This window comes from Rhinopithecus roxellana, chromosome 7 (genome assembly GCF_007565055.1).
Source record: "Rhinopithecus roxellana isolate Shanxi Qingling chromosome 7, ASM756505v1, whole genome shotgun sequence".
Lineage (NCBI taxonomy): Eukaryota > Metazoa > Chordata > Mammalia > Primates > Cercopithecidae > Rhinopithecus > Rhinopithecus roxellana.
The window spans coordinates 59,562,997-59,590,207 of record NC_044555.1 but is presented as its reverse complement, the minus strand read 5'-3'; the positions used below and the strand labels follow the sequence as shown (position 1 = coordinate 59,590,207).

Here is a 27,211-nt window from a genome sequence, read left to right as displayed (position 1 = left end):
GCAATACCTACTTTTGAAAGTAATCCACTGGAGATTCTAGAGGAAAAGTAAGAACAAATATCTTGCCATGCTAAAACACAAGAAGACACAGCTTCCATAATTTAAAACCACAAAGACATAGCTTCTATAATTTAAGACTGGAAAGGGCATACACAAGATGAAATGGTAGTTCAGCTAGACGAAATAGAAAAGAATAATTATAAGAAAACTTAACACAAAACAAGAGATGATCAGTTTGTGTGTGTATGGGTTCCAATAAAGCCTTACAAAAACAGACAGGAGACCAGACTACCCAAGGCCCATAGTTTGCCCACTCCTGAGGTAGATGGTCACCCACTGTGCCTTTCATGGGGTTTCAAAAGATGACCAGTGTTTAAAATGGCAAAGAAAGGTCTGGTCTTTCTTCTTGCTCCTTTCAGAAATTGCTGCAAATAATTAAAGACAGCGCACAATTAAGCTGGAAGATATCTGAAGCCATGAAACCACAAAATAGAAGTATAGTTAACATAAAATGGGTATCAAAAGATACAAAGAGTGGATGCTCATGGCTGGCAGATTTCAGAAAACTCCAAGAAGACATACTTCTTCATATCTTATACCTCCATATCTTCCCCATTTTTTATATCAAAGTCTAATTATTCCTCCTACTTCAGCCTCCCAAAGTGCTGGGATTACAGGCATGAGCCACTGCCCCTGGCCTTGTTTCTTTCTTCCATCAAGGTGTGAGTATGACACTTTGATACGAAAAACAGTCATTCATTCATTATAACAATGGGATCAGAGTCTACAAGCTGGCATTGGTGGTTTTACTGGACTCCTTTCAACACAAGTCTCAAAAGGTAGGAAAGATGGGACCAGAACAAATAATCACGCTGACAAGTCATTTTTGCAGTGAAAGTCTGTTTTGTAAGGTGGAGAGGGGAGGAAAGAAATTCTGAAATGTAAACAACTCTGCAGCTTTGATCTTGATGGGCTAGAGAGAAGTAAAGGCTGAAAACTCACACATACAATCAATACCTTTCATAAGAGAATTCCTGCTAATCTAAAACTCACTCCTAATGCCTCATTGATATTAATATATCCACATAAACTTTCTGCAAAAAGTTTATTTAGGACAAACTCACCTCAATGATAAATAATAAGCAAAAAGGATCAAGATACTACAAGATAAAAGGAAGAAAGGAATAACAAGGCCAGGTGCAGTAGCTCATACTGGTAATCCCAGCACTTTGGGAAGCTGAGGTTGGAGGACTGCTTGAGCCCAGGAGTTCAAGACCAGCCCAGGCAACAAAGCAAGACCCTGTCTCTACAAAATATGAAAAAGTTAGCCTGGCATGACGGTGCATGCCTGTAGTCCCACTACGTGGGAGGCTGAGGTGGGAGGATCACTTGAGCCCAGGAGATTGAGGCTACAGTGAGCCATGATGATACCACTTACTCCACCCTGGGCAACAGAGTGAGACCTTGTCTCAAAAAAAGAGAAAGGAACAACAAAAACAAATAAAAGAAGAGCAGTAATCAAAAAAATGTTGCCAAGGAGAAGATAAAACTTGTAACCAAACATGTCACCATAATCTAATGAGATTACCACATCTGAAAACCAAAGTCTAATGTAGAATTAGCTATAAGAATTTATAGAAGACACATGGGTCAATGGAACAGAATGGAGAGTTCAGAAACAAACTCTCACATTTATGGTCAATTGATTTTCAACAAGGGTGTCAAGATGACTTAATGGGAAAAGAATCATATTTTCAACAAATGGTGCCAGGACAACTGGATATTTACATGCAAAAGATAAAAAAGAGGTTAGACCTCTTCTTCACACCATAGACAAAAATTTATTCAAACTAGATCATAGACATATATGTAACAGCTACAACTGTCAAACTCTTAGAAGAAAATATGGAAGTAAATGTGGCCTTGGGCTAGGCAAAGCCTTCCTAGATGTGACATCAAAAGCACAAGTGACACAAGAATAAAAAGATAAATTGCATGCCATCTATGAGTTCATCAGTTAACTCAACAACCCAGGAAACAATTATTGAAGTAAAAATAGGTCAATAAATGTCAACAAAACTGAACAACTAGAAGGAAAAATAGCGAGAAAACAAACTAGAACAGGGTACTCAAGAACTGTGTGACAAATTGAACAGTATAACATATGTAAATGCAATACCAGAAGAAGAGAAAAAATTAGAAACAATATTTGAAGACACAGATGATAAATATTTTTCAAAATTAATGAGATACCAAATCACAGATTGAAGAAGCCTAGAGAATGCCAAAGTAGAACACACACACACACACACACACACACACACACACACACACACACGAAAATCAAAGTAAAGAGCTTGAAGGTATCCAGATTTTTTAAAAAAAGATACATTATATACAGTTGAACACAAATGGGAATTACAGCAAACTTATTGTGAAAAACTATGCAAGCAGAAACAATGGAGTGGCATTTTTAAAGTGCTGAGGGAAAACCAATAAAACAAAATGTAATAAAACAAAAACAACAACCACAAACCCAGAATTCTATACAAGGTGAATATATAATTCAAAAACAGAAATAAAGACTTTTCAGAGAAGCAAAACCTGACAAAATTAATTAACCAACAGACTTGCAATACAGAAAATGTTAAAAAAAAAGACACACTGTAAATATAAGGATACAGATAGGTTGAAAAGAAAAGAATGGGAAACATATACCACACAAACATTAACCAAAATAAAGATGATAGTGCAGGTGCATAAATTTTAGACAATGCGGATGTTTAAGGCAACAAGTACTACTTCAGACAAAAAGGACATTTCACAAAGATGAAAGAATTGATCTAATAAGAATACAATCTTAAGTTTGTAAGCACTTGATTTTATTTTGCCTTATTTATTTTGAAACATCTTACTAACAAATACAAACAGCAAAATAACAAACTCAACAATCATAGAGATGTCACAGTTTCCTCCATGTCTGTAAGAAACAGACAAAATATCAGGAAGTTTATAAGGATTTTAAAAACATGATAAAGCAACTTGACATAATAGACAAATATATGACACTCTACCCAACAACAGCAGAGACATATTTGTTTCAAATGCAGTGGGCCATTTATCAAATTAAATTATTTACTGGGCATACAGCAAGTCTCAACAAATTTCAGACGATTGAGATAATACAGAGTATGTTACGTGATCACAGTGAAACAAGTAAATCAGCAACAGAGAGAGAGCCAGAAAATCTCCACATGTTGGGAAATTAAAACACTGTAAAATAACTGTGAATAAAACAAGAAATAACGTAAAAATTATAAAATATTTTAAACTCAATGATAGTAAAAATATGACTCATCAAAATTTGTGATATGGGGTTAGAGCAGTATATAAAGATAAATTTATAGCTTTGTATGCACTTTTAAAAAGTAAGAAATGTTGAAAATTGATGAACCAAGTTTTAATCTCAAGAAGTCAAGAAGAAAAAGAAAACTGAATCCAAAGAAAGTATTGGAATAATAACAAAAGACCAGAAATAAATGAAATGAAAAGCAAAATAAAAATAAAAATTCAACATAGAAAATAAACAAAGTAAAAAAATTTTTTAAAATTCCATGACCTGCTGAACAAAGCAAAAATTTGATCCTATGGTAGGATTAGTAAATTTGATGAACCTATAACAAAGCTGATAAACTTAAAATAGTTAAATATAAATAATAATATCAGGTATGAAAAGGGAGACATCAGCACAGACATTATAAGGATGACAAAAGAACATTACAAATAACTTACTTCAAGTAAATTAAACAACTTAGTTGAAATGGACATATTTCTAGAAAAACACAACTGATAAAAACTGATACCAGAAGAAATAGAAAATAACATTAAATATGAAAGAATAAATTTTACAAAAATGTGCAAGACCTGTACACTAAAATTTGACAAAAATATTGCCAAGAGAAAATTTAAAAGATCTAAATAAATAAATAAATAAATAAACAAACAAACTATGCTCATGGACAGAAATGCTCAATATTGTTAAGATGTATGCTCCCCCAAATGGATCTATAGAGTCAATGTAATTCCTATCAAAACCTCAGAAGATATTTTTGTTGATAAAATTGACAAGATGATTCTAAAACTTATATAAAAATCAAAGAGAGCAAAGTTGGAGGAATTACACTAACAAATATTAAGACTCACTATAAGATAATATGTTACTGGTACAAAGACAGACCAATAAGTCAATGGAATATAAGAGATCGGGGTTGGCAAACTTTTTCTGTAAAAAGCAACATAGTAAATATTTTAGGTTTGTAGATACATATGGTCCATGATACATATTCTTATTTGTTTTCTGCTGTTTTTTTGTTTTGTGTGACAATTCTTTAAAAATGTAAAAAAATTCTTAGCTCAATGCCATATAAAAACAGGCTGCAAATTTGGCTTGTGGAACATAACCTACCCCTAAAATAGAGTACAGAAACAAAGCTATAGTGATATGGTCATCAGATTCATGGCAAAGACAACAGTGCAATTCAGTGAGGAAATTATTTTTTTCCAACAATTGGTGCTAAAGCAATTGAATATCCATATGGAAAAATGAACTTTTATCTGCACCGCTCCATCAAAATTAATTAAAAATGAATCATGGCCGGGCGCGGTGGCTCAAGCCTGTAATCCCAGCACTTTGGGAGGCCGAGACGGGCGGATCATGAGGTCAGGAGATCGAGACCATCCTGGCTAACACGGTGAAACCCCATCTCTACTAAAAATACAAAAAGAATTAGCCGGGCGAGGTGGCGGGCGCCTGTAGTCCCAGCTACTGGGGAGGCTGAAGCAGGAGAATGGCGGGAACCGGGGAGGCGGAGCTTGCAGTGAGCTGAGATCCGGCCACTGCACTCCAGCCTGGGCCACAGAGCGAGACTCCGTCTCAAAAAAAAAAAAAAAAAAAAAAAAAATCATAAACTTAATTGTGAACAATAGAACAATCGGACTTCTAGAAGAAAATATTTAAAATATGTAGAAAGAATATATAGAAGGATGGCATCATGTTCTTAGGATAGGCAAAAATTTCTGAAACAGAATACAAAAGGCACTAACCATAAAAAACTGAAAAATAAGAATTAAATGTAAGAACTTCTATTAACCATAATGCACCCTTAAAGGAGTGAAAAGACAAATCACAGACTGGGAGAAAACATTCACAATACATAAATCCAACCAAGGACTTGCATCTAGGCAAAATAAAGACCCATTCTGACCAAAAACTGACAGAGAACTTTTACCAGCCAACCCACACTGAAGGAAGTTCCAAAGAAGTTTCTTCAGACAAAAAGAAAATGATCGGCCGGGCGCGGTGGCTCAAGCCTGTCATCCCAGCACTTTGGGAGGCCGAGACGGGCGGATCACGAGGTCAGGAGATCGAGACCATCCTGGCTAACACGGTGAAACCCCGTCTCTACTAAAAAATACAAAAATCTAGCCGGGCAAGGTGGCGGCGCCTGTAGTCCCAGCTACTCGGGAGGCTGAGGCAGGAGAATGGTGTGAACCCGGGAGGCGGAGCTTGCAGTGAGCTGAGATCCGGACACTGCACTCCAGCCTGGGCCACAGAGCGAGACTCCATCTCAAAAAAAAAAAAAAAAAAAAAAAGAAAATGATCATAGATGGAAGCAAGAAATGCAGAAAAGAATGAAAGAAATGAAAGGTGTAAATAAATAAATAAATAAATACACACACACACACACACACACAAATGATACTGATTACATAAAACAATAATAATGTCTTATGGGGTTTAAAATAGATGTAGAATTCAAATAAATGACAAGAGCACAAAAGGTCGGAGTAAGAAATGGAGTTATGTTATTTGAAAGTCTTTGCATTGTCTGGGAAGTGGTAACAAATTAAATTAGACTTTAGTAAGTCAAGAATGCATGCCGTAACCTTTAAGATATCCCATATGAAACAGTAGAAGAATGTAAACTAACAAATGAATAGAGTGAAAATGAAATAATAAAATAATAATAAATAATAATAAAGACTCAATTCCAAAGGAAAGAAAGCAGAGAAAAACGATAATAAAACAGGTGGGACAACTAGAAAGCAAATAAGATGCAAGATTTAAATCCAAATATATCAGTAAATACACTGAGCGTAAAGGATCAATTACATCAACTAAAAGATCAATATTATCAGACTGGATAATAAAATAAAAACCAATTATTTGTTGTTTACAAGAGATGCATGTAACTATAAGAATGGGGAAAGACTGCAAATAAAAGTAAGGAAAAAAGAAATACTGTACACAAACTAAAATAAAGCATATGTAATAATATCAGACAAAGTAGATTTTAAGATGATGAACATTAGTAGATTTAAAAAGGAGGATTTTATAATGACAAAAGGGGCATACCCCAAAGGATATAACAATTATACATTTGTACATACTAGTAATACAGTCTCAAAATATATTTTAAAATTGACAGAATTAGATAGACAAAATCACAATATTGTAGGAGATATTAACATATCACTTTAACTGATAGAAGAAACAAAACTTAATTGGATTTTTTATGTAGAAAATCACTGTCTTTGGTTCTCCTTTCTTACTGAACCAAAGACAGTGATTTTCTAGAGGTCAAGTGAAGAAAGTTTCAAGAAGAAAGTGACCAACTCCATCAACTGATGCTGAGAGGTCTGGTAGGTCAAGGTTTGGGAATTGTTGAAATTGACAAGTTAGAGGTCAATTTTGACTTCTTCCTTGAAAAGAACTTGTTCAGTGGAATGGTGCAAATGAAAGCCTCAACTGTACCCTCAAGTACACTAGGACATAAAATTATGATTTTTATTTTATTTTATTTTATTTTGAGATGGAGTCTTGCTCTTATCGCCCAGGCTGGAGGGCAATGGCATGATATCAGCTCACTGCAACCTCTGCCTCCTGGGTTCAAGTGATTCTCCTGCCTCAGCCTCCACAATAGCTAGGATTACAGGCACACACCACCACGCCCAGCTAATTTTGTATTTTTAGTAGAGACTGGGTTTCTCCATGTTGGTCAAGCTGGTCTCGAACTCCTGACCTCAGGTGATTCGCCCGCCTTGGCCTCCCAAAGTGCTGGGATTACAGGTGTGAGCCACCATGCCTGGCCAAAATTATGATTCTTATGGGCAAGTTTTCCCACACCTTCAAGAAATCCATGGTTCCTGGATTATTTAAACTGTTTTGGAACATAGAAAAAATGGTATGCTTGTGATTTCTGTACAAGGCTAGTATAATTCTAATATTAAAAATATTAAAATGGAACAAAAAGGCAAAGGAGTTAATTTATTTATTTATTTATTTTTGAGATGGAGTCTTGCTCTGTCACCTAGGCTAGAGTGTAGTGGCCGGATCTCAGCTCACTGCAAGCTCCTCCTCTCGGGTTCACACCATTCTCCTGCCTCAGCCTCCCAAGCAGCTGGGACTATAGGCGCCCGCCACCTCGCCCGGCTAGTTTTTTGTATTTTTTTTAGTAGAGACGGGGTTTCACTGTGTTAGCCAGGATGGTCTCGATCTCCTGACCTCGTGATCCACCCATCTCGGCCTCCCAAAGTAATCTCATTTATTAATATAGATATATATTATTCTAAATAAAATATAAAAATAGTGCTTAACAGTATATTAAAAGAGTAATATACCCTCAGCTCATATTCTAAGGTAATTCTCAGAAGACAAGGTTTGATTTGCTTTTTTAGAAAGGAGAAATATTGTTAAATATATATACCTCTCTTCCACCCATTCTCTCAATATTGTATCACAAGTTTTGGTTAAATCAATTTCTGGTATTCATATCATTATAACTATGTAAACATTTGTTCACGGATGAGCCATGTAGTGTACTATGCTTAACTATTTTTCTTGTAAAATTTTGTTTATACTGGGGTTAATAATTGGCTCATTTTTTGTTTTACTAGTTTTTCTGTATACTTATTACTACTTCACCCTTAAACTGACAGAACCATGAAACTCCTTTCAACACAATTATCTTATCATCTGCCAAATCAGCTCAATTTCTCCTGTATTTTCATCGCCTTTAGACTTTGTTTTGCTTCTCCCATATAGACTGGTTGTTCAATAAGCCTGCTACACAGGTGTTAGTCTGGGATCTTCATTGACCCTCCTCCTGGGAATTCGCTTTGCCTGTCTATTGTGTTGCATACCCTGAATCCTGGATCCCAAGATTTTCCTTTTCATTGATTCGCTTTATCATCTTGGTAGAGTACATCCTCTAGTATTTTCCCAAGAATATAAAAATTGCATAGGAGATAAATTTTTCAAAGTTTGCTGACAAGTTTTGTAGAGAAGTGGCATTTTGTAGAGAAGTGGCAGGCAATGATCATCCCAGAACAAAAAGGGGGAAGAGAAAAAAGCAGAACTCTAAATAGTTTTTTCTAATCCATTTTCTCATTGTTGCATACAATGCCCTGCTCTTCATTTTGCAGCCACCCACCTCCCCTACATACATATCATTTCAATACAACCATAAAAAGGGGCAGCTGTTGTGGAAAACATTCTGGCAGTTAGTTCCTGAAAAAGTTAAACATAGAATTGCCATATGACTCAGAAATTCTACTCCTGAGTACATACCTCAAATAATTGAAAACAAGTGTTTAAACAAATACTTGTACATGAATTTTCATAATAGCACTACTCACAATAGCTGAAAGGTGAAAATGACCCAACTATTCATCAATAGATGAAGGGATAAGCAAAATGTTGTCTATCTATACAATGGACTACTATTCATCCATAAAAAGAATGATGTACTGATACATGCTACAGTGTGAATGAATCTTGAAGACAATATGCTAAGTGAAATAAATCAGATACAGAGGGCAAATATTGTATGATTCCATTTATATGAAATGTCCAGAATAGAGAAATCTACAGACAGAAAGTAGATCAGCAGTTGCCAGGGGCTGGGAAAGGAGGAAATAGGGAGTGACTTCATAATGGGTATGGGGTTTCAATAAAATAAACAAATAAAAGGGACCAGACTTTATCATATTAAACACAGGAAATCTTCCTTAGGCATTTTGTTTAGTTTGAGCTTTGTAATCGATGATACTATTAAAATTTCCCATCAAAGAATATAAAACAGAGTTTTAATTTGTCTTTAGAAGTAAGTGATCACCAAAGTAGTTTAAATGTTTCTCAAATTATTGATATCTAATATTTTTCTCTGCCTACACAAACACACACACATTTTCTCTCTTTGTTTTAAACAATTACAACCATATTATACATATCATTCTATAATAGGTTTATTATATTGTATATATGTTTTTCCACCTAGTTGTGAATATTTTCAATGTCATTAGATATTCTTCCATTTAATCATTTTTAATGGCTTCACAGGATTCTTATAATATGGACAAGCCACACTTAACTAATCCCCTATTGTTGGACATTTACATTTCCTCCAAATGTTTACTGGTCCCTTTATAGGTAGTTCTGCCATATATACCCTTGTATACAATCTTTTTGCATTTATTTATTTGTTTATTTATTTAGAGACAAAGTCTCACTCTTGTCGCCCAGGCTGGAGTGCAGTGGCACGATCTCGGCTCACTGCAACCTCCGCCTCCTGGGCTCAAGCAATTCTCCTGCCTCAGCCTTCTGAGTAGCTGGGATTACAGGTGCCTGCCACCTCGCCAAGCTAATTTTTTTTGTATTTTTAGTAGAGATGGGGTTTTCCCATGTTGGCCAGGCTGGTCTCAAACTCCTGACCTCAGGTGACCCGCTCGCCTTGGCCTCCCAAAGTGCTGGGATTATAGGCGTGAGCCACTGTGTCCGGCCCATTCATTTATTTTTACATATTTTTAAAGTATCTACTATATGCCAGGCACCATAGATATTGGGGATATGGTGATTAACAAGATAGACTAGGTCTCTGCTCTCAGAGAGCTTACAACTTAGTTGGGAGAGAGATAAAGACATAAACACATAAACATAAATAAGCAAGATACTTTCAGAGATGTTACTGGGGTTCTTCCAGGTTCCTCACTCATTTCCCACAAAATATATCACTTGAAGTAATATAAGTTTCCAGGTATGAAAGTAAATGTGTGATTATGTATGATGACATTAGTTTTTATTCTCTAGAAACTTCCCCATGAGCACTTATCTCCAGAAATGCTGTAAGAGTAAGACAGTAACTACAATCTGCAGGTAGTTTTATGTTCTTCCCTCTGTAGATGGTGGGGGTTGGAGGGGCCAGGAAGCATGCAGTGGCCTAGTGCTTGTTAGTAAGCTGTGTGAACATAGAAGTCTGTGTTGGACTTAGGGTTGATAGTCTCAAAAGCCTTGCAGTGGTTATTGAGGGAGAGAGAGGAAGAGGTGCTGAAAGTCACATTTGTTCTGGAGGCCTCACAGTGGTTTGGGGATATATGTGCAGAAGATTACTATGCATTTCCCAAGGTCTTCTAGGTGGTATTTATCCAGCAATACCAATGTTCACAAGGCACACACAAATATTCACAAGCCTTGTGAAAATGAGGTTTACATGTTCATTGCATATTTAAATATATGTTTACAACTATAGTTTAGCAAACACATTTGAAAATTAGGCTTTTCAGTGGGCTTGAGGTATACTCTAGTGTGACACCAGCTGTGGTGGCCATGGGAGTGCTTGTGCCACTCCTTCCTGAACTCCAGGTGATGCAGTGCAGGGAAACACAGCTTCCACTTGGGAGAAGGAGAGGGAAGAATACAGAGGACTTTGTCTCGCAACTTGGGTACCAGCTCAACCACAGTAAAATAAAGCACCAGGCAGATTATTGAAACCCCCAATCCTAGGCCTTTGCTCCTGGATGGCATTTCTAGACCCACCCTGGGCCAGAAGGGGATTCACTGCCCTGGAGGGATAGACCAAGTCCAGGCAAGGTTTACCACCTGATAGCTAAAGTGGCCTTGGGCCTTGAATAAACAGCAGCAGTAACTGGGCAGTAGCAGTCATGGGCCTTGGGGAGCCTAGGTATTGCACTGGCCTGAGAGACTATGCGATTCAGGTGCAACCCACCACAATGCCAGCTTTGGTGACCATGGGAATGCTTGCATCACCCCTCCCCCAACTTCCGGCAGGCCAGCATGGAGAGAGACTCCTGCCTGGAGGAAAGTGAGGGAAGAGAGTAAGAGACCTTTCCTGGGAATCCAAGGAATTCTCCCTTATCTTCCCCAAGTCCACCAAGTCTGTATATCTAGGAGTCTGCAAAAGTTGCAGCATTCCTGGGCTTAGAGTACCCCCAAGTTCTGAAATGACCACAGTCATCTAAGTAACAACACTCAATCCCCTTTGAATTTTTGGAAAGCCCTCTCAAGGATGGGTACAAATAAGCCCAGCCTGTGAGGTTTGGAATAAATACATAACTCTTCAATGACCAGACACGAATGAACATCCACAAGTATCAAAAACAACAAAGAAAATATGACCTCACCAAATGGACTAAATAAGGCACCAATGACCAATCCTGGAGTGATGGAGATATGTGACCTGTCAGACAGGGAATTCAAAGTAGCTGTCTTGGCTGGGCATGGTGGCTCATGCCTGTAATCCCAAAACTTTGGGAGGCCAAGACAGATGGATCACTTGAGCCCAGGAGTTTGAAACCAGCCTGAACAATAGGGCAAAACCCTGTCTCTACTATTATCTATCTATCTATCTATCTATCTATCTATCTATCTATCTAACCATATGCTGGGTGTGGTGGCACACACCTGTAGTCCCAACTACCTGGGAGGCTGAGGTGAGAGAATCACCAAATCACCTGAGCCAGGGAAGTCGTGGCTGCAGTTTACAGAGTAAGACATATATATATATATATATGTATATATATAGTAAGACATATGTATAGTAAGACATATATATACATGTGTGTATATATATATAGCTGTCTTGAGGAAGTTCAATGAACTTCAAGATAACACAAAGGAGGAATTCAGAAATCTACCACAGAAACTTAACAAAGACATTGAAATGATTTTAAAAATCAAGAAGAAATTCTAGAGCTGAAATATTTACTAGACAAACTGAAAAATGAATGAGTCTCTCAACAGCAGAATTGATCAAGCAGAAGAAAGAATTAGTGAGTTTGAAGACAGGCTATATGAAAATACATAGAGGAGAAAAAAGAAAAAAAGTTAAAAAAGAAGAAAGGATGCCTACGAGATCTAGAAAATAGCCCACGAGGGCAAATCTAAGAGCTATTGGCCTTAAAGAGGATGTAGAGAAAGAGATCATGGTAGAAAGTTTATTAAAAGAAATAATAATAGAGCTCTTCCAAGATGGCCAACTAGACATAGTCAGGAAGAGGATCTCTCAACAAGAAACCAGATTATCGAGAAGACACTCCAAGCAGATCTATGGGAAGGAAGGCATTGAGAGTGGACTGAGGGAGGATACAGACCCTGGGCTGAAGGGGAAGGAATCCTGGAACCCTGCATGGGGGCTGCCAAGCACCAGGACTCATTCCTGGCCCCAAGTAGCTCCTGGTGAATGGATGAGTTAAATAGGCAAGGAGTAGCTCATTCTCACCACGGACCCCCAGAATCCTAGCTGAAGAAGACTCCTTGACCCCCATGGGCATTTCAACTGACAGGGAGAGCTGCTTGGAGAGGTGGACCGGACAGAATTCCAGCTTTTGCGGAGCCTAGAGGGTTTGGCTTGGGAAGGGTTGCAGTGGAGCACGGCCAGGGATGCCCATCCCCCAAGGCTCACCATGTTCTTCTAGGTGGCTTTGGCCTTTGTTGACTATCAGACCTGGACAGAGCAGGGCAGTCTTGCCTGTGGGATGGGGCCAGTCTGATCTGAGCACCCTCTGTCTGCCAGCCTCTGCTGGGGTCCCTGCGTGGCTGCACCCACTTGCAGTGCAGCCTTGGATGCTCAACCAGGGCACTTCCTGGTGGCCACCACCATAGCTCCTTTACTGGCAGACCCTGCCTAATCATTGGAGAGCTTCAGTAGATGGGCCTCTACCAACTCACACCCACTCACCTGCAGCCTCCCCTCACCACTTTGTTGGCATAAATTCGCCCACAGCCTCCCCCCACTGCTTTGCTGATGTGCAGGGCATGTGGACCTTATCATCCTGTTGCCACCAGTGCACGTGCATGTGAATGTTGCTACCACTCCTTTTCCCTCACCAGCAGGTGCACACACACACCCTGCTGTGATTGGCACAAATGCACCCTGCCACACTACCGTCAGAATACACACAAGCATATAGCCCACTGCCACTGCCCCAATGAAGCAATTTGGCTGGCACTGCCCCCCCCCCCCCCACCATTGGAGTGTTCTCGCCAGTGGACTGGGAACACCTCAACTCCTCCAGTGCAGCAGGTGCTTAACCTCAAAGGGCCAGAGAACAAAGCTGTGGGCCTGGTACCAGCACCCCTGGGATAGAGCACATAGCCCAGGTGTGCTGAACTGAGCCTTGGCCCCCTTAAATTTTCCAGAAAAAAAGCCAGTCAGCTGAACCCAATTTATATCACAGTCAAACCCTCACTGGCCTCAAAGAATATGAAAGCAAAAAACTCCACCCAAAAACGGAAACTTCAAAGATTAAAGGAACATTAGCCCGCACAGATGAGAAAAAAACCTGTTCAGTAATTCTGGCAACTAAAAAAGCCAGAATGTCTTCTTATATCCAAATAACTGCACTAGCTCCCCAGCAATGGCTCTTAACCAGGCTGAAATGGCTGAAATGACAGGCACAGAATTCAGAACCTGGATAGGAACAAAGATCATCAAGATTCAGGAGAAAGTGGAAACCTAATGCAAGGAATCTAAGGAATCCAATAAAACGATACAAGAGATGAAAGATGAAATAGCAATTTAAAAAAGAACCAAACCGATCTGATAGAGTTGAAAAACTCACTACAAGAATTCCAGTAATACAATCAGAAGTATTAACAGCAGAATAGATGAAGCTGACGAAAGAATCTCAGAATTCGAAGACGGGTTTATTGAATCAACTCAGTCAGACAAAAATTTTAAAAAGAATGAACAAAACCTCTGAGAAATATGGGATAACTGAAGCAATCCCAAGAAAAAGAACAAAGCCAGAGCATCATGCTACCCAACTTCAAACTACACTACAAGACTACAGTAACCAAAACAGTATGGTACTGGTACAAAAACAGATGCATAGACCAATGGAACAGATTAGAGAACCCAGAAATAAAGCTGCACACCTATAATCATCTTATCTTTGACAAAGTCAACAAAAACAAGCAATGGGGAAAGGACTTTCTATGCAGTAAGTGATGCTAGGATAAATGGCTAGTTGTATGCAGAAGATTGAAACTGGACCTCTTCCTTATACTATATACAAAAATCAACTCCAGATGGATTACAGACTTAAATGTAAAACCTAAAACTATAAAAATCCTAGAAGAAAGCCTAGAAAATACCATTCTGGACAAAGTCCCTGACAAAGATTTCATGGCAAAGACCCCAGAAGCAATTGCAACAAAATGAAAAATTGAAAAGTGGGGACTAATTAAACTAAAGAACTTCTAAAGCACAGTAAAAGAAATGATCAATATCAACAGAATAAACAACAAACCAACAGAATGGGAGAAAATATTTGCAAACTAAGTATCTGATAAAGGTCAAATATCCAGAATCTATGAAAAACTTAAATTAACAAGCAAACAAAAATTTTAAAAAAGGGCATAGGACATGAACAGACACTTCTCAAAGAAGATATGCATGTGGCCAACAAATATATGTAAAATTGCTCAACATCACTAATCATTTGAGAAATGCAAATGAAAACCACAATGAGATACCATCTACCAGTCAGAATGCCTGTTATTACAAAGTCAAAAAATAACAGATGCTGGTCAGGTTTTGGAGAAAAGGGAACACTTACACACCGCTGGTGGGAATGTAGATTAATTCAGCCACTGTAGAAAGCAGTCTGGAGATTTCTCAAAGAACTTATAAGAGAATTACCATTTGACTGAGCAATCTCATTACTCATTACATACCCAGAGGAATATAAATCATTCTACTCTAAAGATACATGCATGTATATGTTCATTACAGCACTATTCACACTGGCAAAGACATGGTTTCAACCTAAATTCCCATCAATGGTGAACTTGATAAAGATATTGTGGTACATATACACCATGGAATATTACACAGCCACAAAAAACAAGATCATGTCCTTTATAGCAACATGGATGGAGTTGGAGGCCATTATCCTAAGCGAATTAATGCCGGAACAGAAAACCAAATACTGTATGATCTCACTTATAAGTGGGTGCTAAACATTGAGTACACATGGACACAAAGAAGAGAATAATAAGATGCTGGGGCCTACTTGAGGGTTGAGGGGTAAGGATGAAAAAACTACCTATTCAGTACTATGCTTGTTACCTGGGTGACAAAATAATCGGGACACCAAACCCCCATGAAATGCAATTTACCCATGTAACAAACCTGCACATGTACCCCCTGAAGCTAAAATAAAGTTGGAAAGAAAAAAAAGAAAGAATGACAGAACTTTCCAAACCTAGAGAAAGATATGAATATCCAGGCACAAGAAGTTCAAAGAACACCAAGAAGATTCAACCCAAATAAGACTACCTCAAGGCATATAGTAATGAAATCTTAGAGGTCAAAAAAAGTATCTAAAGGCAGTAAGGGAAAAGAAGCAAATACCATGTAAAGGAACTCCAATATGTCTAGCAACAGTCATAATAACAGAAACCTTATAGGCCAGGGGTAAATGGGATAACCTATTCAAAATGCTGAAGGTAAAAGACTTCCAAATTAGAATATTATATCCAGAAAAGTAATTCTTCAAACATTAAGGAGAAATAAAGACTTTTCCAGACAAATAAAAGCTAAGGAATTTAATCAACACTGGACCTATCTTATACGAAATGGTAAAGAGAGTTCTTCAATCTGAAAGAAAAGGATGGTAAAGAGCAAGAAGAAATGATCTGAAGGCACAAAACTCACTGGCAATAGTAAGTACACAGACAAATACAGAATACGCTAGCACTGTAATTGCAGTGTGTAAACTACTCATATCTTTAGTATGATGACTAAAAGAAAAGCCTAACAAAAATAAGAGTAACTATAATACAAAATTTTGTTAAGAGACAATGTAAAAAGACATAAACTGAGACAACAAAAAGTCAAAAAGAGGCAGGGGATGGACTCAAAAAGATAGTTTTTAGTTTAATCTTTGTTTTTTTTTCTTTGAATTGTGATCAGAGTTAAGTTGTCAGCAGTTTAAAATAGTTGGTTATAAAATGTTACAAGCCTCATGATAACTACAAAGCAGAAACCTATAATAGATACACACACAAAAAATAAGAGATTAAAACATACTACTAGAGAAAATCACTTTTATACAAAGACAGTCAGGAAAGGAAGAAGAGAGGACTAATAAAACAACCATGAATCAAATAACCAAGTGGCACTAGTAACTGCTTACCTAACAATAGTAACATTGAGTGCAAATGAACTAAATTATTGAATGAAAAGACAAAGAGTGGCTGAATGGATGAAAACAAGATTAAACCGTATGCTGCCTGCAAGAAACTCACTTTACCTTATAAAGAAATGCAGACTGAAAATGAAGGCATGGAAAAAGATATTCCATGCAAATAGAAACAAAAAAGCAGGAGTAGCTATATCAGATAAAATAGACTTCAATCCAAAAACAGTGAAAAGAGACAAAGAAAGTCATTATATAATGATAAAGGGGTCAATTCAGCAAGATGAGATAATAATTCTAAATGTATATGTACCCAACACTGGAGCACTGAGATACATAAAGCAAATATTATTAGAACTAAAAAGAGAGATAGACCCCATTACAATAATTGGGTATTTCAATACCCACTTTCAGCACTAGACAGATTACTAGATAGAAAATCAACAAAGAAACATCACACTTAATATGCACTATAGACCAAATGGACCTAATAGACACTTACAGAATATTTCATCCAATAGCCGCAGAATACACATTTTTTTTCTCCTCAGCATATGAAACATTCTCAAAGACAGATTACATATTAGGCCACAAAACAATTAAAAATATTCCCCCAAAATGAAATCATATCCAGTATCTTTACTGATCTTAATGGAATAAAACTAGAAATCAATAACAAGAGGAACTTTGGAAACTATACGAATACATGGAAATTAACAACATGATTCTGAATGACCATTGGGTCAATGAAGAAATTAGGAAGAAAATTGGCCAGGAGCGGTAGCTCACGCCTGTAATTCCAGCACTTTGGGAGGCCGAGGCAGGTGGATCACGAGGTCAGGAGATCGAGGCCATCCTGGCTAACATGGTGAAAACCCATCTCCACTAAAATACAAAAAATTAGCTGGGTGTGGTGGCAGGCACCTGTAGTCCTAGCTACTCGGGAGGCTGAGGCAGGAGAATGGTGTGAACCCGGGAGGTGGAGCTTGAAGTGAGCCGAGATTGCACCACTGCACTTGAGCCTGGGCGAGAGTGAGACTCCGTCTCAAAAAAAAAAAAAAAAAAACAAACAAAAAAAAAAAAAACAAAAAAAAAAAAAACAGAAATTAGGAAGAAAATTAAAAAGTTTTTAAAAAAATGAAAATGGAAATACAACATATCAAAACCTATGAGACAGAGCAAAAGCAGGACTAAAGGAAAATTTTTAACAATAAATGCCTACATCAAAAAAGTAAAAGGACTTCAAATAAACAGCACAATGATATATTTTAAAGAACTAGAAAAGCAAGAGCAAACCAAACCCACAATTAGTAGAAGGAAAGAAATAATAAAAATGAGAGCAGAAATAAATGAAATTGAAACTAAAATAACAGTAAAAAGATCAGTGAAATGAAAAGTTGGTTTTTAGAAAAGATAAACAAAATTGAAAAACCTCTAGTTAGACTAAGAAAAGAAAAAGATAAGACAGAAATAATTAAAATCATAGACAAAAAAGTAGACATTACAAATGATATCACAGAAATTCAAAGGATCATTAGAAGCTACTATGAGGAAATATATGCCAATAAATTGGAAAACATAGACAAAATGGGTAAATTACTATACATATACAACTTACCAAGATTGAACATAAGAAATACAAAACTTGGGCCAGGCACAATGGCTCATGCCTGTAATCCCAGTACTTTGGGAGGCCAAGGCAGGTGGACCACCTGAGGCCAGGAGTTTGAGACCAGCCTGGCCATCATGGCAAAACCCCATCTCTACTAAAAATACAAAAATTAGCCAGTTGTGGTGGTGCACACCTGTAATCCCAGCTACGTGGGAAGCTCAGGCACAAGAATAACTTGAACCTGGGAGGCAGAGGTTGCAGTGAGCTTAGATTGAATGCACTCCAGCCTGGGTGAAGAACAAGACTCTGAAAAAAAAGAAAAGAGAAAGAAAGAAAAGAAAAGAAAGGAAAAGAAAAGAAAAGAGAGAGAGAAAGAAAGAAAGAACTTGAATAGATTAATAACAAGTGATGAGATAGAAATAGTAAAAAAAAAAGTCTCCCAACAAAGAAAAGCTCAGGACCTGATGGCTTCATTGCTGAATTCTACTGAACATTTTTTTTAAAAAGAACTAATACCAACTCTCAAAAAAAAAAAAAAAAAAAAAAAAAAAAAAAAAATACCAACTCTCCACAAACTATCCCAAAAATCAAGGAGGAGTAAATACTTCCAAACTGATTCTACAGGCCAGTATTACCCTGAAACCAAACCAGACAAAGACACACACATACACAAAAAGAAACTACAGGCCAATATCTCTGATGAACATTGATGCAAAAATCCTCAACGAAATACTAGCAAACCATATTCAACAACACAGTAAAAGATCATTCATCATGATCAAGGGGGATTCATCCTAGGGATGCAAGGATGGTTCAACATACAGAAATGAATCAATGTGATACATCATATCAATAGAATGAAGGACAAAAAACATATGATCATTTCAATTGATCCCAAAAAGACTAAATTCAACATCCCTTCAGGATAAAACTCTCAACAAACCAGGTACAGAAAGCATACCTCAAAACAATAAAGGCCATATATGACAACCTATGGCTAATATCATACCAAATGTGGAAAACTGAAAGCCTTTTCTGTAAGATCTGAAACAAGACAAGGATGCCCACTTTCACCAATTCTATTAAACGTAGTCCTGGAAGTCCAAGCCAGAGCAAGTAAGCAAGATAAAGAAATAAAGGGTATCCAAATTGGAAAGGAAGAAGTCAAATTCTCCTTGTTTATAGATGACATAATCTTATATTTCACACAAAAAAACTAAAGACTCCATCAAAAAACTATTAGAACTGATAAGCAAATTCAGTAAAGTTGCAGGATACAAAACCAACATGCAAAAGCAGTAGCATTTCTATATATCAAGAGCTAACAACCTGAAAAAGAAATTTTTAAAAAATCATTTACAATAGCTACAATAAAACTAGATATCTCTATAATGAAAACTAAAATACTGATAAAGGGAATTGAAGAACACACAAAAAAATGAAAAGGTATCTATCCCATGTTAATGGGCTGGAAAAACTCATATTGTTAAAATAGCAATGCTACCACACTTAATGTAATACCTATCCAAATACCAATGAAGTTTTTCACAGAAATAGAAAAAAGAATCTTAAAATTTGTATGGAACCACAAAAGACTCCAAACAGCCAAAGCAAACCTGAGCAAAATGAACAAAGCTGGAGGCATGACACTACTTGACTTCAAACTATACTACAAAGCTGTAGTAACTAAAACAGCATGGTACTGGCATAAAACCAGAAACATATGCCAGTGGAACACAACAGAGAACCTAGAAATAAATCCACACATTTATAGCCAAACTCATTTTTGACGAAGTACCGAAAACATGCACTGGTGAAAGAATAGTCTCTTCAATAAATGGTGTGGGAAAACTGGATATACACATGCAGAAGAATGAAACTAGACCCCTATTTCTCACTATATACAAAAATAAAATAAAAATGGCTTACAGACTTAAATATAAAACCTGAAACTATGAGACTACTGGAAGAAAACATTGGGGGCATGCGCCAGGACATTGGTGTGGGAAAGATTTTGCAGGTAAGACCTCAAAAGCACAGAGAACTAAAGCAAAAGTAGACAAATGGGATTATATCAAGCCATAAGCTTCTGCACAGCAAAGGAAACAATTAACAAAGTGAAGAGACAATCTTAGGATGGGATGAAATATTTGCAAACTATACAACTGAGAGGACATTAATAACCACAATATATAAGAAACTCTAGTCAATAGCAGAAAAACAAAGAACCCTATTAAAAATGGACAACGATCTGAATAGACATTTCTCAAAAGAAGACATACAGGCTGGGTGCAGTGGCTCATGCCTGTAATCCCAGCACTTTGGGAGACCGAGGCCAGTGGATCATGAGGTCAGGAAATCGAGACCATCCTGGCTAACACGGTGAAACCCTGTCTCTACTAAAAATACAAAAAATTAGCTGGGTGTAGTGGTGGGCACCTGTAGTCCCAGCTACTCGGGAGGCTGAGGCAGGAGAATGGCGTTAACCCAGGAGGTGGAGCTTGCAGTGAGCCGAGATCACACCACTGCACTCCAGCCTGGGCGACAGAGTGAGACTCCATCTCAAAAAAAAAAAACAAAAAACAACAAGAAGAAGACATACACATGGCCAACAGGTATATGAAAAAGTGCTCAACATCAATAATTACCAGAGAAATGCAAACCAAAGGCACAATGAGATATTTCACTTCAGTTAAATGGCTTTTATCAAAAAGACAAAAAAAATTAATGCTGCTGAGGATGTGGCAAAAGGGGAATGTTTGTACACTGTTGGTGGGAGTGTAAATAAGTACAAATACTGTGGAAAAGAGTAAGGAGTTTCCTCAAAAAACTAAAAACTAAAAATAGAACTACTATGTGATCCAGCAATCCCATTGCTGGATATATATCCAAAGACAGGAAATCAATGTATCAAAGAGATAGCTGCACATCAACACTTATTACAGCACCATTCACAATAGCTAGGATATAAAATCAACCTAAGTATACATCAGCAGATGAATGGATAAAGACAGTGTGGTATATGTACACAATAGAATATTACTCAGCCATTAAAAATAATGAAATCCTGTCATTTGTGGCAACATGTATGGGCTTGGATGTCATTATATTAAGTGAAATAAGCCAGGCATAGAAAGACAAATATCACATGTTTTCACTTACATATGAGAGCTTAAAAAGTGGATCTCACACAGATAGAGAGTAGAATGGTGCTTAGCAGAGTTTGGGAAGGGTACGTGGGATGGGGTGGAATGAAGAGTGGTTGATTAATAGGTATAAAATTCACTTAAATAGAAGGAATAAGTTGCAGTGTTCGATATTACAGTAGGGTGACTATAGTTAACAATAATTTATTGTGTAATTCAAAATAACTAGAAGAGTGGAAGTGGAATGTTCCTAACAGAAATAATAAGTTTTTGAGGTGATGAATATCCCAGTTACCCTAATTTGATTATTACACATTGTATGCTTGTATGAAAATATCACATGTACCCCCTAAATAGGCACAACTATTATGTATCCATAAAAATTGTAAAAATTAGCCCTTGGCATGTGAAGGCACTTTTTAGAGCAAAGACTCTTAAGTTAAATACTTGAGTGGGTGCTGTCATTAAAATGCCTGGCAATTACCAGAATCACTTGAACCATTTCATATCTGCCCAAATGTGAGTTATTGGGCAAAAGAGCATATGAATGACTAGTGAAGCATTCACAGCTGTTGGTACAAGAATAATATACATAACTAACCTGGGTTTTCCATCGACATGAAGACAGTTTCTCCTGAGAATGGGAATAGGGTAAGTGTGTCTTCATAGACCATTTTGTGTTTGAAGGTATATCCAGAGAAGAAGACAGAAAGGAAGTCAGTCTGTGCTCCAATGCTTAGAATGTACCAGTATGCCACCTCATGCAAACAAACTGACAACTGCAGACTATCAAAAACATAGCCATTGATGCCTGCAAAAACAATGGGGAAAAAGAGATCTAGTCATATCACAGATTTAGTATTTTGGATTGTGATTGTCATGATACAATTAGGAATTATTGTATGTTATGCCCATTATCTTATTCCCAGGAAGAGATATTATGTCTTCAAAAAAAGTAGATTGTTAATGATCAGTTGGGCCACAATACCAATGTGAGGAGACAGTCATAAACCATCATGATAAAGATTAATTTGGATGTTTTATGGGGGGCATTTTGATGAGTAGCAGGATGTTTGCATGGTCTTAAAGTATATCCCTTCAAACCATTTATTAATTGCAAGGGTGAAAATGGTAACTACACAGAGGAGAAACCAGGAAAAAACCTTTGGGTGCTTAAAGTTACCTTAAAGTTATCAAGGTCCAGATTCAAGTAAATTAAAGAAGCAGGACAAGTAGTTACTTGTACTAGATCCCTGTACCTCAAGGAAGAAATGCTATAAATGACAGCATTGGTTGATACAACTGGAATACCAGCTGTAAATTACAGAAATGTGTTTTATCATTTTGAAGTGTCTGTAATTTCATAACATCATTCTGTTTATGTAAAAGAATATCTTTATTCACAGGAAATGTGCACTAAAGTATTGAGAGGTAAAGGGGTATGATGTCTGTAACCCATTTTCAAATGGAAAATAAGTAACAGAAGTGTGTATATAAAGAAAAGAAAATCAAAAACAAAATTGCAAAATGTTAAACATTTGTGAATCTGGGTAAAGGGTATATGCAAGTTCCCTGTATTATTCTTGTAACTTTTCTGTACATTTTAAGTTATTCCAAACTAAAGAGCTAAGCAAAAGTAACATTGGCCTTAGACTATAAAGGGAATTGTTTCTGAAAGCCTCCTCCACACATCCATCCATCCATCCATTCAATAAACACTTGTCTACTCTGTTACTAGGTACTGTGTAAGATGGTTGCCCACAAACCACTAAGCAATACTCAGACATTGGCTTAGTATAACTAATTAATAATTGAAGTTTTTTTTCCTATACAGCATTAAGAGATATTATAAAGCTATTATAATTAAAGATGCAGTCTTAATGCAGAATAGATAAATATATCAAACAGAATATAGATTCCAGAAACTGACAAGATATAAGTGGAAACTTAATATATAATAAGTTGAAACTTAATATATAATAAAGGCAGCATCTCCAACCAGTACAGGAAAAAAATGAGCTATTTGGTAAATGATAATAGAATATATGACTATCCACTTGGAAAAAATAGATTCCTCTTCGTTTCACATAACTAACAAAAATAAACTCCTTTTAAATTAATCTGAATTTGGCCTAAGGGTACCTTTGCACTTGAGTCCTTGCACAGCAAAGTTGCAGCCTGGTTTGGTTGATGAACTAACTGAAAGCCTAATTTAGGAATATGCTTTTATAACAAACAGCTCAGTCTCAACCGATTATAGCAGCTGAACTTCCATCAATTGCAGGCGACCAACACCTTCAAATAAGGCAAAAATGTCCAACTGTAATCAATTAAGATGTCTCTAGACCTCACTTTCAATTTCTATCCATACTACGTTGTTGGTTGCTGTTCTGTATTTGGTTCTGAGGGCTATCTGATTCTAGAACCATGTATAAAAGCCAATTATAATCTTTAAAGTACATTTGTTGTATTTTTGCCTTTTGACACTCCACATGGATTAAATAATTACATGTCTTTTGTGAAATATGTACATACTACTTTTGGCTGCTGTACTAGTCCGCTAGGGCTGCCATAACAATACACCACAGACTGGGAGGCTTAAATAACAGGAATGTGTTTTCTCACAGTTTTGAACACTAAAATTCCAAGATCAAGGTGTTGGCAGGTTTGGTTTTTACTGAGGCCTCTCCTTGGCTTGGTCTTTCCTCTGTGCATATGCATCCCTGGTGTCTCTGTGTGTACACATTTCCTCTTCTTCTTCTTCTTCTTTTTTTTTTTTTTTTTTTTTTTTTTTGAGATGGAGTCTTGGTCTGTCCACCAGGCTGGAGTGCAGTGGCGTGATCTTGGCTCACTGCAACCTCTGCCTCCTGGGTTCAAGCGATCTCCTGCCTCAGTCTCTTGAGTAGCTGGGACTACAGGAGCTTGCCACCATGTCCAGCTAATTTTTGTATTTTCAGTAGAGACGGGGTTTCACTGTGTTAGCCAGGATGGTCTTGATCTCTTTACCTCATGATCCGCCTGCCTTGGCCTCCGAAAGTGCTGGGATTACAGGCGTGAGCCATGGCGCCTGGCCCACATTTCCTCTTCTTATAAGGCCACTAGTCATATTGGATTGGGGCCCATCGTAACAACCTCGTTTTAACTTAATAAACCCCTTAAAGACCCTATCTCCAAATACAGTCACATTCTGAAATACCAGTGTTAGGGCTTCAGCATATGAATTCTAGGGGACATGATTCAGGTATATACTAGGAGTGGATTTCCTGAGTCAATAGGGTATGCCTATGTTTGGCTTTAGATACTCCCAAAGTAAGTGCACAAATTTCCATCCTGACCAGAAATGTATGAGAGTTCTGATTACTCCACATCTTTACCAATACTTGGTATGGACAGTCTTTTTAATTTTAGCCATTCTGGTGTATCTCATTGGTGGTTTTGTTTTTTTTAATATCATACTATCCAGTTTATTCTTTAACTTGCATAATGGTTATCTGAAATCAGGCTTAATTACTAGAATGGTTGATTCTTCTGTATCCAATCTTTTTAAATTTATTTTTTAATTGACAGGGAAAAATAGAATATACATAACTAACCTGGGTTTTCCATCGACATGAAGACAGTTTCTCCTGAGAATGGGAATAGGGTAAGTGTGTCTTCATAGACCATTTGTGTTTGAAGGTATATCCAGAGAAGAAGACAGAAAGGAAGTCAGTCTGTGCTCCAATGCTTAGAATGTACCAGTAATGTAATGTGTCCTCATATAGTCTTGTTTGAATCTAATCTGACTAGCGATCCTTGAGCTTCTTGTACGTGGATATTTACATCTTTCCCCAGATTTGGAAAGTTTTTTGCTATCATTTCTTTTTTTTTTTTTTTTATTATACTTTAAGTTCTAGGGTACGTGTGCATAACGTGCAGGTTTGTTACATATGTATACTTATACCATGTTGGTGTGCTGCACCCATCAACTCGTCAGCACCCATCAATTCATCATTTATATCATGTATAACTCCCCAATGCAATCCCTCCCTCCTCCCCCCTCCCCCCTCCCCATGATAGGCCCCAGTGCGTGATGTTCCCCTTCCCGAGTCCAAGTGATCTCATTGTTCAGTTCCCACCTATGAGTGAGAACATGCGGTGTTTGGTTTTCTGTTCTTGTGATAGTTTGCTAAGAATGATGGTTTCCAGCTGCATCCATGTCCCTACAAAGGACGCAATATACTTTCTCCCATTTTGTTTGTCTCTTCTCCTAGTTACCCACATCAGAAATTTGGTAATCATCCTTGAATCCTCTTAGTCCTTTACCAAACATAGCTAATTATTTACCAAATCATGTGCATTCTATCTTCTAAACTAATCCTGCACATGTACCTTCCTCTTCATTCCTACTGCAATTTCCCTATCATTTGTAGGATCCATCTACAAAATAAATCCTACAATTTTTTTAAAACACAAAATTATAAAACAAACGTCTAGGTCATGAAATACAATATTACTGGTATCCCCACAAATCACATGTGTTTATTCTCAAACGAACTCTTCTAAGAGGTAGCCACTGTCCTGTCTTTTATGATAATCATGTCCGTACTAACCTTTATACTTTTCTTCCTCTATATCCCTAAACTATGTAAGTTAATTTTGCCCATTGTTGAACTTTATATAAATAATATAATACTGTATATATTCTTTTGAGACTTACCATTTTACTAAAAATTGTCTTTGTGATACTTATTCATATTGTTGTGTATAGCTTTATTTTTGTGAATCTTCATTGTCACACAGTATTTCATTGTATGAAAATAGATTATCCATTTTACTGCTAATGGAAATAGGAGTGGTTTATGGTTTGGGTCTCTCTCCTCCTGGTTCTTTTTTTGTTCTTCTTTTCTTATACCTCTGTCTTAGCATCTTTCTCCCTGGACTCTTCCTCTGAGGATCCTTCCCCCGTGTCTCTTGGTCTCTGCCTTTGTGTCTCTCCCTGTGCTTTCCCAGACTCTTTTTCTCAACTCCAATCTCTTCTTTCTTAATTTCAGACTCTTATGTCCACCAAAAGCTATATTAGAAATCCCAGAGGAAAAAAAATTTCTTTTCTCCCAATATCTATATATAATTTTCAGTGAAAATGTTTTTTGGCTCTACTTATGTCACTATATCTCTCTTGTTTTAATCACTGTCTCCATGAAAATGAGATGGTTTAACTGTCCAGACACTGTGACAGGTGCACATCCTACTTGGAAAAATATGTGGTGGGAAAGGGAGAAATTATGAATAGAAAAAATAAAATAAAATAAAAGAACAATACCCTGCACTATGTAAAAAATAAAAATGCAACTCAAAGGACTAAACAACCTTAAAATTTTTAGAATAATGGATAGTAAAGGACTTTAACTCTGGAGAATAATATATCACTATTACTAGAAATTCAAGCTAAATATGAGGCTCAACCCAAAGTTAAAGGGCTAAAGTTTTGAGATGAGGAGAATAGAATTGTAATATATGCCACATTCTGGTAGGTGAGTATAACCCACATTACAACTTTTCAAGGTTCCCATGCATTTTGTTCAGGACTTTTTTTTTTTTTTTTTTTGAGACAGAGTCTCGCTCTGTCGCCCAGGCTGGAGTGCAGTGGCACAGTCTCAGCTCACTGCAAGCTCCACCTCCCAGGTTCACGCCATTCTCCTGCCTCAGCCTCCCGAGTAGCTGGGACTACAGGCGCCGCCACCTCGCCCGGCTAGTTTTTTGTATTTTTAGTAGACACAGGGTTTCACTGTGTTAGCCAGGATGGTCTGGATCTCCTGACCTCGTGATCCGCCCGCCTCGGCCTCCCAAAGTGCTGGGATTACAGGAGTGAGCCACTGCGCCCGGCCTGTTCAGGATTTTTAGTTGCATCCAGCGGGACACATGGGGAAATGTGTGCTCACTCCATCTTAAACATCTTAATAATCAGAATTTC

At 37.3% G+C, this 27,211-nt stretch overlaps 1 protein-coding gene across 6 annotated transcripts in view; it reads right to left on the bottom strand.

Moving 5' to 3' along the window:
- F8 (coagulation factor VIII) overlaps positions 1-27,211 on the bottom strand; it is a 224,087-nt gene that overhangs the window by 97,336 nt on the left and 99,540 nt on the right. For 5 of the 6 annotated variants that reach the window (XR_004058312.1, XR_004058313.1, XM_010352837.2 and 2 more), the window contains exon 13: positions 21,860-22,069. The exons of the other annotated variant lie outside the window; for it this stretch is intronic. Coding sequence is in view for 3 of the 5 variants with exons in the window: in XM_010352837.2 (XP_010351139.1) it covers positions 21,860-22,069 (210 nt within the window). In the remaining 2 variants the exon portion in view is untranslated. The remainder of the gene's footprint in view (positions 1-21,859; positions 22,070-27,211) is intronic. 6 annotated transcript variants of the gene reach the window in all.